The 15094-nt window shown below is 44.9% G+C and overlaps 1 protein-coding gene across 1 annotated transcript in view; it reads left to right on the forward strand.

Moving 5' to 3' along the window:
* Positions 1 to 3864, forward strand: part of F2RL3 (F2R like thrombin or trypsin receptor 3) — a 44495-nt gene extending 40631 nt beyond the window's left edge. Inside the window, exon 2 of the mRNA XM_077475513.1 lies at positions 2568 to 3864. Within this exon, the coding sequence (XP_077331639.1) occupies positions 2568 to 3631 (1064 nt within the window). The 3' untranslated portion in view covers positions 3632 to 3864. The remainder of the gene's footprint in view (positions 1 to 2567) is intronic.
* The last annotated feature ends 11230 nt before the right edge of the window (positions 3865 to 15094 follow it).

The raw sequence follows: 15094 nt of genomic DNA on the forward strand, positions 1-15094 counted from the left end.
GCATTTTCACAATATATTGTGAATGCACCTTCCTCAGGCTGACTGCTTGCTATGGGTTACCTTCCACAATGAATATTTTCAATACTTTAATGGATTTTGTTACCAAGTTGCCCTGAGGAAGGGGACCCTGCGATGCCCTGAAACATTGGCATGGCAATTTGACCTATGTGATTTGGTACATTTACAATACATTGTGGAAATAATTTTTTTGGAGTGCTGGTAAGTGGTAACTTGTTCTTTAATTCTTTTATTGACAGGATTTCCAAGTAAGAAACTCCACAATGGATTCACAAAATATTTGCTTTGGAGAAGGATATGCAACAAGGCATGATGCCACACATACTGTAAAACAGATTATGAGTTCAGGTTCATGTAAAAGTGGAACTAGTGTCTGCTGGGTGGGCTCTTTCCATAGTGTGCAAACATGCCTAGCATTATGGTACACTTACCTTCTGATATGCCCTCCTTTAGTGATAAGAGGTCCAGGCTTATAGATACCTCCACCTCCACTGCCTCCATCTTACCCACAACTTCTTCTGGGTCCCGCATAGCTCCTCCACTGGGTGACTACTGATAATGTAACACCTGTTCATGCACAGATGTTGGGAAGGATCCAGGAATGTGTACATTGCACACACTATGCTGTGCAGTGTACATAGAAAATACAAAATTACTAGGTACACAACTTTTCCTCCCAAAAACTCTATTATGTTTTATTGCAGGAGTTTAGTTTTCCTTTAATACACAATAGCAATCACTATAGATTAAAGAGGAAGTAAACCTCCCTCTAAAGTTTGTACCTGTCGGTAAGCCTATAATAAGGCTTAATGATAGGTACTGTAAATATCTCCTAAGCTTGCACTGTTTAGGAGATATTTACTGTATGCTGTGCCAATTACATCATTGGCGCATGCGCTCTGAAGGAATGGCCGCAGGTGCCATTTCTTCAGCTCCTGTGCGCATGTGCAGGAGTGACATCAAGTGGCTCCGGCCAGTCACAGAGACAGCGGACCCAGAAGAAAGACGGACAAAGATGGATGTGACCTGCAGCGGGGACAAGGAGGGCTTATGCCACGTACACACGATCAAACAATCCGGTGGAAAAGTCTGGCAAACTCAAGTCTGCCGGACAATCCGCCCGTGTGTAGCCTCCGGCTGACTTTTTTTACCCAAAAGTCGGGCGGACTAAGAGTCCGTTCATTTCAAAAAGTACGGCGCATAGTCCGGCGGACTAAGTACACCATATTAGTCCGCTGAAAAAGTGCCGTGTGTGGGCAAGTATCTCCTTCGGAAAGTCCGCCGGATAGTTGGCTACGTGTGTACACGGCATTAGTTTGCAGGTAAGTATCATATTATGTCTTTACTTTGCAGGTAAAAAAAAACAAACAAAAAAACAAACAGCAGTTTACTTCTTTTTTAAGGTGTTAGTAAACTCTCTTTTTGTGAATTTGTACCTTCAGGTAAGCTTACAATCAGGCTTACCTGTACGTACAATGAATATCTTTTAAACAGGCACCTTTTAGGAGATGAACATAGAAATTCATACATTTCAATAAACCGGTATGACATTTATTAATTTCTATTTTCATATTTGACTTTTGGTTACACTACAGGCTGCTCACTTTAATTATTTAATTAACTATTAAATTCAAAATGTATTTTGTTGGCTCCAGAGTGCACGGCTATGAGGTCATACCTTTTTTTTAACAACCTTTTAGAAGATATTCACATTGGCAATAGCTGATGGCATCACCTTCACATGCACAGTGACACTTTGCATTTAATACCACACAGTATGCTGTGGCATGCACAGCGCCATGCTGTGGCCAAGGTTCCCATGGGCATTCGCAGGAGTGATGTCTCACAGGCCCAGCCATTCAAATGGCTGAAGCCTGCAAACCCAGAAGGAAGATGGAAGCCCCGAGGGAGCCATGACTGCACTGCACCGGAGGACTTAATTTGCAGAAGTCTGTCATAATGTGCTAGTATGTCGTGAAAAAGGATAAAGGAGGAGGATAAACCTGCAGAAGGCCAAATTTGGTTTGTTTTTTTGGCTGTTTACTGCTGCATTTTAGTAATATAGATTATGGATAAAACAACATCAATAAACAGGCTATACAGTATGTAATATCAGTCTGCATCTATATCAGTGCACAAATAGCTAAAAAATGGTTGCATACAACTGCATGAGATTTGCTGATTGCAGAGCTATAGGTCTGACTAAGACGGGGGGGGGGGGGGGGGGGCGTGTCACACCTCTGTGAGTAAGAGACCTACAGGATTGCTGTAAGGAGATAGGCTTTTCTACTCTGGCTGTGGCTGTTTCCTAAAGAAACAAACGGCAATATTTGAACACTTTTTGTTTTGGTGTGTCTGAAAATTGAAAGTTCAGTTGATCTATAGTAACTTGGCACTTTAATTACAAAATGGCAGTAGGATCTTGAATGGGGATTTATTACAATGTTCTTAGCAACTGAAATGTGGAAGGAATTCATACAAACAGTAATTGTTTTTCAAATACTTGTAAAATGTTGTAATCTATCTTTTTACCTTTCATCTCTTTACAGATTACTTAAATGAAGGAGAGCCTAATTCCACCACTACTTGTGAGAATGTATTATTTCCACGATCATTCCGCGGAGAACTAAACAATACATTTTTGTCAATTTCAGCAACATCCATGGATTATCTGAAAAGTCCCATCACTGTCCTTGTTATACCGTTGATCTATACTTTAGTGTTTCTGGTAGGATTACCAGCCAATGGCATTGCTTTGTGGGTTTTGATGACCAAAGTCAAAAAGATGACCTCTACAGTCTTCCTAATGAACCTAGCAGTGGCAGACCTCTTACTCATCCTGGTGCTGCCCTTCAAGATACTTTATTACTTCATGGGAAATAACTGGATCTTTGGGGAACTAATGTGCAGGGCTGTAACTAGTTTCTTTTATGGGAACATGTACTGTTCAGTTCTTCTCCTCATGAGCATCAGTATTGACCGCTACTTGGCTGTGGTCCACCCTTTCTTCTCTAGAACATTTAGAAGTCAGGCTTTTGCCATTGCCATATGCTCAATTTCCTGGCTAATCTCTGTTTTATGTACAATTCCTTTGACTACAATGCAACAGTCCTATCCATTACAAAATACTGACATTACAGTATGCCATGATGCTCTTCCCAGACAAGAGCAAGCGGATTATCTTTTTTATTATTTTATGACTACCATTGTTGTCTGCTTCATTTTACCTCTGGTGATCATAATCTTCTGCTACATTTCTGTTATTCAAGCACTGATATCAAGTGGAGAAAAATATGCTCATGCCATAAAACTTAGTGTCTTGGTTTTGGTGATAGTGATAATCTTCTTGACACCCAGCAATGTGGTTCTTTTGATTCATTACTCTGAGCACTGTCATGGAAATCTATATGCTCTCTACATGGTCTGTTTAACTGTAAGTGCCATTAACAGCTGTGTGGACCCCTTTGTATATTATTATGTGTCAGAAGAATTTCGAGACAAAGTGAGGCACAGGTTTCGGAAAAGCTCCAAAATATCTATCACTTCAGTCAAGACTTCTAAAGATACTCTTCCAGCCAGCTACTCCAATTCCTGCTCACATTCAGTGTTGTGATATTTTTTCTTTCCAAAACTAGTTTTGCAGACTGAAAGTACAGCAAGCAAAGTTTTAATATCCCTCGAATTGTCAAGTAAACGACTATACTGAGTTGTCTTGAAAGCCCCTGCATTACCTTGTGTAGTTTTCGAAACTACCATTTAGAGTTGTGTAACTTCTCAAGGTGGAAATCCGAACAAAGTGTCTTTTCTTATTTTTGCTCTGTAAAAAAATACATCTGCTGATGTCTATTTCATGGCCAGATTGCTGCTTTTTACTAACAAATTCATACTTTTGTATGCAGCTTCTGCTGTGGTTTGGGCACACTGTAGCTCATGCAGGTGTTGTACCCTTTTTCCTTGTTCATTTTCAGAGCACCTATTTTGTGAATGCTTCCCAAAATGTAAGCGGTTCTGCAGATAGAGAGAGTGAGCCTGAACAAAAGTATTGATTTTAGAATAACAAACAGTGATGTGAAGGTGGGGACTTCAGGACAGGTAGCGTTTTACATAAGAATTAAGAAGGCTCTCTGCCTGGAGTTTTGCTTTAAGGGGAGGGTGTTTCAGCAAATAAAAATACATTACAAGGAAAATGAAAAACAAAACCATGTGTCCCCATACACTTTAACCTTACCTTCCCTCCCCCTTCCATGCCTGGTGTCTCCTCATACACCACAGAGGACAACTGTAAACTGAGAGACTGGGAACAACTATAGCCCAGGGGTCCTTGCCTGGGGCCTGCTCCTGCACCCTGTCCCATTTTCTAAAGAATAGAGATAAAAAAGGTGACTTACCTACATCTTTACCAACTTTCTGAAAATACTGAAGAGTCTGCCTCCATCTGCAGTTCTCTGGACAAATCTAACCATAAAAATGCAGTGATCATGCTAGGACTGAAGTTGCTGCTGCCTCAGCTGGGCCTGTGCCCTCTTGCTGACCTGATATGGTCCATGCCCGGTTCTCCTATTGGCAGTCCTGATTGTCAGTCCACAAGAGGATTTTGGCGGTGTCAGCATTGCTGGCAGATCAACAGGAATTTTTCTGTGTTTGCAGGGACTCTTAAGGGGTAAAACCAGGGCCAGCCCTACCATGGAACCCAGTGGGCACTTGGTCCCAGGTGGCATTTTAAGAGGGGCAGCCTGTGGGACTGCTGTGAAAGGCTGCATCCAATGAGTGTGCAGCCCCTGCTGCCTGTAAGATAGTTTCACACTAGGCAGTGCTTGTAATATTCGCTGAGTGTGTGACACTGTCATGTAATGTAACTGAATGCAGAGAGAGACCAGCTGTCAAAATTGAGCATTGATGTCGGGGGTGGGTGGGACCCAGCAGCTATCACAAAATAGTCAATGGGATGGGATATGGGTGGGCTGCTACGTGTATGTGGCCCCACCCCCTCTCTTAAGCAACCCAATCATTTGCTGGTGTTGCATAGATGCTGGGTCCCTCCCACCCCAGACATCAGAGAGAGACCAGCTGTCAAAATTCAGAGGTGATGTCTTTCAGTGGTGATCAAACACAAGCCAATGATTGGGCTTCTTTAAAAAGGGGACAGGGCCACATATACATAGCGGCCCGCCTAGCTCCGATTCCGTTGGCTGGTGTTTGATAGCTGCTGGGTCCCGCCCACCCCCGACATCACCACTGAATTTTACAGATGGTCTCTCTCTTCATGAAGTTACATTACATGACAATGTCACACACACAGTTTCACTAAGCGTCAATATCAGCCTTATTGTGAAATTTCCTCTCTTCCATCAGTGCCAATCAGTGCCACCTGCCAGTGCCAATCAGTGCCACCTGTCAGTGCCAGTGTTTCCCATCAGTGCTGCCTAATATCAGTGCCAACCAATGCCACCTATCAGTGCCAATTAGTGTTTCCAATCAGTGCCATCTCCCAGTGCCAATCAGTGCCACCTATCAGCAGTGATATCAGTGCTGCCTATCAGTGCTGCCATTTAGTTCCTATCAGTGCTGTCAATCAGTGCCACTAAATTATGCCAATCAGTGCTGCCTATCAGTGCCGATCAGTGCTGCCTATTAGTGCCGATCAGTGCTTTCTATTAGTGCCAACAGTGCACCTATCAGTGGCAATTAGTGCTGCCAATCAGTGCCAATTAGTGCACTAAGAGCAGAGATGGGGCGATGAACTTACCAGCCAGTCACATTGTCTATGGGGGGCTGGCTTGGTGGGACACAACTGAAATCTGTTGATGTTTATTAATACTATTATACCTAGTATAATAGGTAATCACCACACTACTATTTACAATAAGCGCTGTTATGTGTTCTCAAACCACAAAAAATAAAATGAAAAGTGCAGCGCTAACTTACTGATCAATAACTTAACAATAATTCTGGAATCCTCTAATGTATGTAAATTTCAATAGGCTTCAATATAACGACAATACCGGTCTCTGATATGCAACTTCAGATATAATACACATTAGACTGAAAATAAGACATGCTGTATAAAATATAAATGAAGCATGGATGGTGGAAACCCCTCCTATAGATATTGGCTATAAAAAAGTCTTCATCAGTTTAGGCCAATATGTATTCTGCTACATATTTTTGGTTAAAAAAAAATAAAAAATCGCAAGAAGCATATATTGATTGGTTTGCATAAAAGTTATAGCGTCTACAAAATAGGGAATAGATTTATGGCATTTTTAATCAGATTTTCTGATAAATTTAATTTTAGTTATCATTATTTAAAATAATTAATGTGGGGGCCTTTTGGTGGGCGGATGTATTTTTTTGGGGGGGGGGGGGGGGGCGGCATTACATTCTTGGGCCCAGGCAGCACAATGTCTTGGGCCGGCCCTGGGTAAAACCTAGTCATATATAGCATTGTACTGCATATGTAATTTTTTGCCTTGGCGTACAATTTAATCGTTTCAACAGCCAGCCCATTCAGCAGGGGAAGTATAATTTATGTTCTGCCAACTTATAGACTTGCATTGTGATAAGGATCACTAAAGCGGAATTATTTTGGATCGCTGCAAAGTTGAAAGCAGATCCTGCACATGTAATCAGCAAATAAATGTCTGCACTTATGTACATGATAACCAATTTTGTATAGAAACAAGTTAAAAGAAAATCAAGCTAATCTATTCATATGCATATCTAAAAAATAACAGAAACGATAATACATTTCTTTTAAGTGCTCTCTATGCAGTAGTGAGAACCTTCCATTTTATAATAAAGCTTGTGTAAAATGTCTGCCTGTTTTAATGAATTGGGTGTGTATATATTTGCTCTTGTGTAGAGCAAAAAATTAAAGCCCCATTTGGTCTTTGGTATAATTAGGCTTACCTGTAGCTAAAATTAATATCTCCTAAACCTACACTGTTTAGGATATATTCACCCTGCATGCAGCCAGTGACATCACTGGCACATGCACTGTGAAGATCCGACATACCTTGGCGGAACTTCAGAGCTTCGTGCCAGAAACAAGCACTTCTACGTGCATGTGTGGGAGTGACGTCATAGCGGCTCCGGCCTATCACAGTCGGAGCACACAAACCCGGAAGAAAAACAGGGGGAACATGTCAGCCTTCTTAGCGGTGGCAGTACAGCTTTGTTCCAAGGTGAGTATTTCATAATGTGCTAGCATGCGATGCATACTAGCACATTATGCTATTGCCTTGCCAGTGTCTTTTGTTCTTTTTTAATAACATCTGCGGTTTACAAACACTTTAATGCCTGGTACATACTATTGCAAGGGAATTGCAGTGATTCCCCCAACAGCAGTCAAAACGCACGGTTTAAAAACGCGCTGGACTGCCATTCATTGTTAACGGCAGCCCCACGCATCTTCAACCGCAGCATGTTTGCGGGAACCACAGGGAAAATACATGGTGCAAAAGTACCATTTGAATTCCTGGCCGCTGCATTTTCAAAATAGTGCATTAACCTTTTTTTTCATCCTTAGATGTGGGGACTGCATTCGTTTCCTTTTTTAAGCTTTTTTACTTTCCTTTTACCTAGTGATTCGGCCAGTCACACACTTCCTTGTCTTAGCCCTTGTACACACGGTCGGAGAATCCGTCGGAATGTGTCCTATTGGACCGTTTTGTCGGATAATCCACCTGTGTGTGGTATGCATCGGAATGATTCCGTCGGAATATCCGTCGGACCCAATTTTCCAACTTGTTGGAAATATTTTCCGACCAACTGGTTCGATCGGACATACTCCGATCATGTGTAGAGAATTTTGATCAGATCAAGTGCCATGCATGATAAGATCAAATTCCTACATCAAAGCTATTGGCTACTAGCCTGAACGTAGTCCCATCGTAACGAAAGTACGTCATCACGTTCTGAATAATCGGATTTTTTGACAACTTAGTCCAACCGTGTGTATGCAAAAGTTTCGGACAAGATCCGACGGACAAAATCCGACGGACAAAATCCAACGGATTTGGTTGTCGAAATCTCCGACCGTGTGTACAGGGGCTTAGAGTGTCTGAATTCTGTCTAAAAAATAAAGCAGACACCTTTGGACAGCAGCACTGTCAGTCTGGGGAGAGGGTAGTGTTAACCACTTCAGCCCCAGAAAAATGTACCCGTTTCCTGACCAGGCTATTTTTTGCGATATGGTACTGCGTCGATTTAACTGACAATTGTGCGGTTGTGAGATGTTGTACCGATACAAAATTTACGAAATCTTTTTCCAATAGAGCTTTCTTTTGGTGATATTTGATCACCTCTGCGGTTTTTATTTTTTGCGCTATAAACAGAAAAGAAGAGCGACCATTTTGAAAAAAACTATATTTTTAAATTTTGCTATAATAAATATCCCAATTAAAAAAAAAAATATGAATTTCTTCAGCAGTTTAGGCCAATATATATTCTACATATTTTTGGTAAAAAAAATCGCAATAAGTGTATATTGAGTGGTTAGTGCAAAAGTTATAGCGTCTACAAAATAGGGAATAGATTTATGGCATTTTTATTATTTATTAAATTTTTTACTAGTAATGGTGGTGATAAGCAATTTTTATTGGGACTGCCACATTGCGGCAGACAGATCGGACACTTTTGACACTTTTTTGGGACCATTGATATTTATACAGCGATCACAGATAAAAACTGCCACTGATTACTGTATAAATAGCATTGACAGGCAAGGGGTTAACACTAGGGAGCGATCAAGGGGTTAAATGTGTGTCCCCAAGGTGTGTTCTAACTGTGTGGGGATTGGACTGACTGGGGGAGGAGACATATCGTTGTTCCTACTTAGAAGGAACACTCAATCTGTTTCTCCTCCCCTGACAGGACAGGGATTTGTGTGTTTACACACACAAATCCCTGTTCCTGCTCTCGTGCCTGCCATCGCAGATGGCAGGCAGGGATCGCGCCTGGCAGCCCGGAGCCGCAGTATATATATGGCGATTTACGCAGCAGAGCCATTCTGCCGCCGTATATATACAGAAGTCGGTCGGGAAGCAGTTAAACCATCAGATTTAGATGGACTTTACTAACAAATTAAACACTTTCTAAATAGTTACAGTAACATTTTTTTCCTTTTGAGATAAAGGTTTTTATAAAAAATGATTCAAAGCTGACCATTGTAATCACTCCTCTCAGAGTTAAATGATTTACCTCAGCTATCAATTTATCTGGACAACTTGGTCTTTTAAAGGATAAATAAAAAAATATTATACAGACCTAAGCCAGCCATTAACAGATCGAAATTCAGTTCAGTTCAAATTCGGTTCAGCAGGACCTGGCTGAATTTTGATTAATGTATGGACAGGCTGGTTGTACTGAAGACGATCTATGGATTCACTTCAGTACAACCAGCCGGCTGTTTTTTGTTTGTTCGATTACTGCCGGCGGCTATAGCTGCAAGCATTTATAATTGTATTCTGAAGGCTGGGAAATCTCTCACTGTCAGAATACAACAGTAAAGTGGGAGGGATTCCCCCATCAACACTGACTGTGTTAATTGGGGAATTGAGAAATTTTCTTTCCATCAACCCATGGTTGAAAGAAAGAAAATTGTATAATGTATGGGCTGCTTTACTGTCTGGGTCACCAGGTGAAAAAAAAAAGGCTATAAAAAAGAAAACAAATACAGCCACCACATCTAAGGCCTCATGCACACTGGACATTTTTACAGCTGCTGTTTTTGGCTTTAGCTGCCTTTTTCTGCAGCCAGTAAATTCTCCATTCCCCTTATGTACACATAGGCTTTTATCAGCGTTTTTTGGGAGGGGCGAAGAAGAGGAGTTTTTTAGCTGTAAAAGGCTCTTAGGCCGCGTACACACGGGCGGACTGTTCGCCCAACCTTGTCCGCTGAACAGTGTTTGGGCGGACAGTCCGCTCGTGTGTGGGCTTTCAGCGGACAGTTTCAGCGGACAGTTTGACGGACAAAGTCTTTCGGAAATTCCGAAAAACTGTCCGCTGAAACTGTGTTTGAGCGAACAGTCCGCCCGTGTGTAGGCTACTTTCGAAATGAGCAAACTGTTCCCGCTCGGAGGAAAGTCTGCTCATTTCGAGGTAGGCGGGGCCCGCGACGGAGACGTCGCGGGCTCCGCCGCCTGGAATGGGCTTAAAGGGGAACCCCAACGCCGAAAAAAATCGGCGTGGGGGTTCCCCCAAAGTCCACAACAGACCCTTGTCCGAGCATGCTACCCGGCCGGCCAGGAAAGGGGGGCGAGCGAGCGCGCCCCCCCTCCTGAGCCGTACCAGGCCGCGTGCCCTCAACATGGGGGGGTGCCTTGGGGAAGGGGGGGCCGCGCGGCCCCCCCACCCCAAAGCACCTTGTCCCCATGTTGATGAGGACAAGGGCCTCTTCCCGACAACCCTGGCCGTTGGTTGTCGGGGTCTGCGGGCGGGGGGCTTATCGGAATCCGGGAGCCCCCTTTAAGAAGGGGGCCCCCGGATACCGGCCCCCCACCCTATGTGAATGAGTATGGGGTACAATGTACCCCTACCCATTCACCTGTGAAATAAAGTACAAAAAAAAACACAACACAGAGAAAAAATATTTTATTGCACAGCTCCGGGGGTCTTCCGTCGGACTCCTCCGCTATCTTCGTGTAGCTCTTTTACTAGCGGAGGAGCCCGGCTTTCTTCCTCCCCGCCGCCGGCCTCTTCTCCCGACTTCGGGGGTCTTGTCCCCCTCTTCGGTTCTTCTGCCGGGCCACCGCGCCTTCTTGTAGCTCTTTTGCAGGCGGTGGCCCGGTCTTCTGTCGCCGCTGCCTTACGTTCTTCTGTCGCCGCCTTCGGTTCTTCTGCCGGGCCACCGCGCCTTCTTGTAGCTCTTTTACAGGCGGTGGCCCGGTCTTCTGTCGCCGCTGTCGCTGTCGCCGTCTTCCGTTCTTCTTCTTCTTGTTCTTCTTCTTCTTCCCCAGGAGATGTTGACACGTCGCTCTCTCCGGCCGGAATGCCAGAGCCGCGCTGTGCGGTCACTTATATAGTGACAATGGGGCGGTGTCACATGGTATATGTCACATGGGTTGGTGACATATACAGAAGACCGGGCCACCGCCTGCAAAAGAGCTACAAGAAGGCGCGGTGGCCCGGCAGAAGAACCGAAGAGGGGGACAAGACCCCCGAAGTCGGGAGAAGAGGCCGGCGGCGGGGAGGAAGAAAGCCGGGCTCCTCAGCTAGTAAAAGAGCTACACGAAGATAGCGGAGGAGTCCGGCGAGAAGACCCCCGAAGACGGAAGACCCCCGGAGCTGTGCAATAAAATATTTTTTCTCTGTGTTGTGTTTTTTTTTGTACTTTATTTCACAGGTGAATGGGTAGGGGTACATTGTACCCTATACTCATTCACATAGGGTGGGGGGCCGGTATCCGGGGGCCCCCTTCTTAAAGGCTCCCGGATTCCGATAAGCCCCCCGCCCGCAGACCCCGACAACCAACGGCCAGGGTTGTCGGGAAGAGGCCCTTGTCCTCATCAACATGGGGACAAGGTGCTTTGGGGTGGGGGGGCCGCGCGGCCCCCCCTTCCCCAAGGCACCCCCCCCATGTTGAGGGCACGCGGCCTGGTACGGCTCAGGAGGGGGGCGCGCTCGCTCGCCCCCCTTTCCTGGCCGGCCGGGTAGCGTGCTCGGACAAGGGTCTGTTGTGGACTTTGGGGGAACCCCCACGCCGATTTTTTTCGCCGTTGGGGTTCCCTTTAAGTCCATTCCAGGCGGCGGAGCCCGCGACGTCTCCTTCGCGGGCCCCGCCTACCTGTACACGCGCTCGAAATGGGCGGATTTGCCTCCGCCTTACGTGGGCGAGTCCGTTCATTTCAAAAGTTGAGCGAACTGTTTGGCAAACAGTTCGCTGAAACAGTCCGCTCAAAAAAGTGCCGTGTGTGGCCATGTCCGTCCATGCTAATTTTGAGCGGACTGTTTGCCGAAACTGTTTGACAAACAAAGTTGGGCGAACAGTCCGCCCGTGTGTACGCGGCCTTACTCTGAAAAACCGTGACAAACGTGGCTATTTTGGTGTTTCATTTTTGAGCAATAAGCTTTTGTGGGAGTATAATTTTGCTAAAAAAACACAAAAAATAGCAATGCAAAAACTGCAAAACGCGTCAAAACTTGCATTTTTAACAGCATTCTACAGATAAAGCTACTGCCATTTTTATAACGTCCAGTATGAATGTGGCCTAAGAACTGGTAAACTGTAATTTAATAAATGTTTGTTTTGGGGTTTAATACCTATGTAAGCAAAACATTTCAAGATACCTGAAGCAGTGTTGGTCTCCATATTAAAAAAAAAAAACTGTCTGGTCTCAATAATATTAATTATTAATATCAGCAAATCCTGCACAAGAGTCAGTAACATTACTGCAGATACAGTAACAGATACAACATAGCAATGCACAGTCCACACACTCAATCAGACTCCAACCTCTCCACGATAGCCAAGAACAGAGAGCTGTGTAAGGACATCAGGGATAAAATTGTAGACCTGCACAAGGCTGGAATGGGCTACAGGACAATAGGCAAGCAGCTTGGTGAGAAGGCAACAACTGTTGGCGCAATTATTAGAAAATGGAAGAAGTTCAAGATGATGGTCAATCTCCCCCGGTCTGTGGCTCCATGCAAGATCTCATCTCGTGGAGCATCAATGATCACGATAAAGGTGAGGGATCAGCCCAGAACTACACGGCAGGACCTGGTCAATGACCTGAAGAGAGCTGGGACCACAGTCTCAAATAAAACCATTAGTAACACACTACGGCTATGCCGTCATGGATTAAAATCCTGCAGCACACACAAGGTCCCCCTGCTCAAGCCAGCGCATGTCCAGGCCCGCCTGAAGTTTGCCAATGGCCATCTGGATGATCCAGAGGAGGAATGGGAGAAGAAGGTCATGTGGTCTTATGAGACAAAAATAGAGCTTTTTGGTCTATATTCCACTCGCTGTGTTTGGAGGAAGAAGAAGGATGAGTACAACCCCAAGAAACACCATCCCAACCATAAAGCATGGAGGTGGAAACATCATTCTTTGGGGCTGCTTTTCTGCAAAGGGGACAAGATGACTGCACCATATTTAGGGGAGGATGGATGGGGCCATGTATCGTGAGATCTTGGCCAACAACCTCGGGTAGCGTGCTCGGACAAGGGTCTGTTGTGGACTTTGGGGGAACCCCCACGCCGATTTTTTTCGGCGTTGGGGTTCCCTTTAAGTCCATTCCAGGCGGCGGAGCCCGCGACGTCTCCTTCGCGGGCCCCGCCTACCTGTACACGCGCTCGAAATGGGCGGATTTGCCTCCGCCTTACGTGGGCGAGTCCGTTCATTTCAAAAGTTGAGCGAACTGTTTGGCAAACAGTTCGCTGAAACAGTCCGCTCAAAAAAGTGCCGTGTGTGGCCATGTCCGTCCATGCTAATTTTGAGCGGACTGTTTGCCGAAACTGTTTGACAAACAAAGTTGGGCGAACAGTCCGCCCGTGTGTACGCGGCCTTACTCTGAAAAACCGTGACAAACGTGGCTATTTTGGTGTTTCATTTTTGAGCAATAAGCTTTTGTGGGAGTATAATTTTGCTAAAAAAACACAAAAAATAGCAATGCAAAAACTGCAAAACGCGTCAAAACTTGCATTTTTAACAGCATTCTACAGATAAAGCTACTGCCATTTTTATAACGTCCAGTATGAATGTGGCCTAAGAACTGATAAACTGTAATTTAATAAATGTTTGTTTTGGGGTTTAATACCTATGTAAGCAAAACATTTCAAGATACCTGAAGCAGTGTTGGTCTCCATATTAAAAAAAAAAACTGTCTGGTCTCAATAATATTAATTATTAATATCAGCAAATCCTGCACAAGAGTCAGTAACATTACTGCAGATACAGTAACAGATACAACATAGCAATGCACAGTCCACACACTCAATCAGACTCCAACCTCTCCACGATAGCCAAGAACAGAGAGCTGTGTAAGGACATCAGGGATAAAATTGTAGACCTGCACAAGGCTGGAATGGGCTACAGGACAATAGGCAAGCAGCTTGGTGAGAAGGCAACAACTGTTGGCGCAATTATTAGAAAATGGAAGAAGTTCAAGATGATGGTCAATCTCCCCCGGTCTGTGGCTCCATGCAAGATCTCATCTCGTGGAGCATCAATGATCACGATAAAGGTGAGGGATCAGCCCAGAACTACACGGCAGGACCTGGTCAATGACCTGAAGAGAGCTGGGACCACAGTCTCAAAGAAAACCATTAGTAACACACTACGGCTATGCCGTCATGGATTAAAATCCTGCAGCACACACAAGGTCCCCCTGCTCAAGCCAGCACATGTCCAGGCCCGCCTGAAGTTTGCCAATGGCCATCTGGATGATCCAGAGGAGGAATGGGAGAAGAAGGTCATGTGGTCTTATGAGACAAAAATAGAGCTTTTTGGTCTATATTCCACTCGCTGTGTTTGGAGGAAGAAGAAGGATGAGTACAACCCCAAGAAACACCATCCCAACCATAAAGCATGGAGGTGGAAACATCATTCTTTGGGGCTGCTTTTCTGCAAAGGGGACAAGATGACTGCACCATATTTAGGGGAGGATGGATGGGGCCATGTATCGTGAGATCTTGGCCAACAACCTCGGGTAGCGTGCTCGGACAAGGGTCTGTTGTGGACTTTGGGGGAACCCCCACGCCGATTTTTTTCGGCGTTGGGGTTCCCTTTAAGTCCATTCCAGGCGGCGGAGCCCGCGACGTCTCCTTCGCGGGCCCCGCCTACCTGTACACGCGCTCGAAATGGGCGGATTTGCCTCCGCCTTACGTGGGCGAGTCCGTTCATTTCAAAAGTTGAGCGAACTGTTTGGCAAACAGTTCGCTGAAACAGTCCGCTCAAAAAAGTGCCGTGTGTGGCCATGTCCGTCCATGCTAATTTTGAGCGGACTGTTTGCCGAAACTGTTTGACAAACAAAGTTGGGCGAACAGTCCGCCCGTGTGTACGCGGCCTTACTCTGAAAAACCGTGACAAACGTGGCTATTTTGGTGTTTCATTTTTGAGCAATAAGCTTTT

This window comes from Lithobates pipiens, unplaced genomic scaffold (assembly GCF_037356315.1).
Source record: "Lithobates pipiens isolate NorthernLeopardFrog02 unplaced genomic scaffold, aLitPip1_a1.2 Scaffold_13, whole genome shotgun sequence".
Lineage (NCBI taxonomy): Eukaryota > Metazoa > Chordata > Amphibia > Anura > Ranidae > Lithobates > Lithobates pipiens.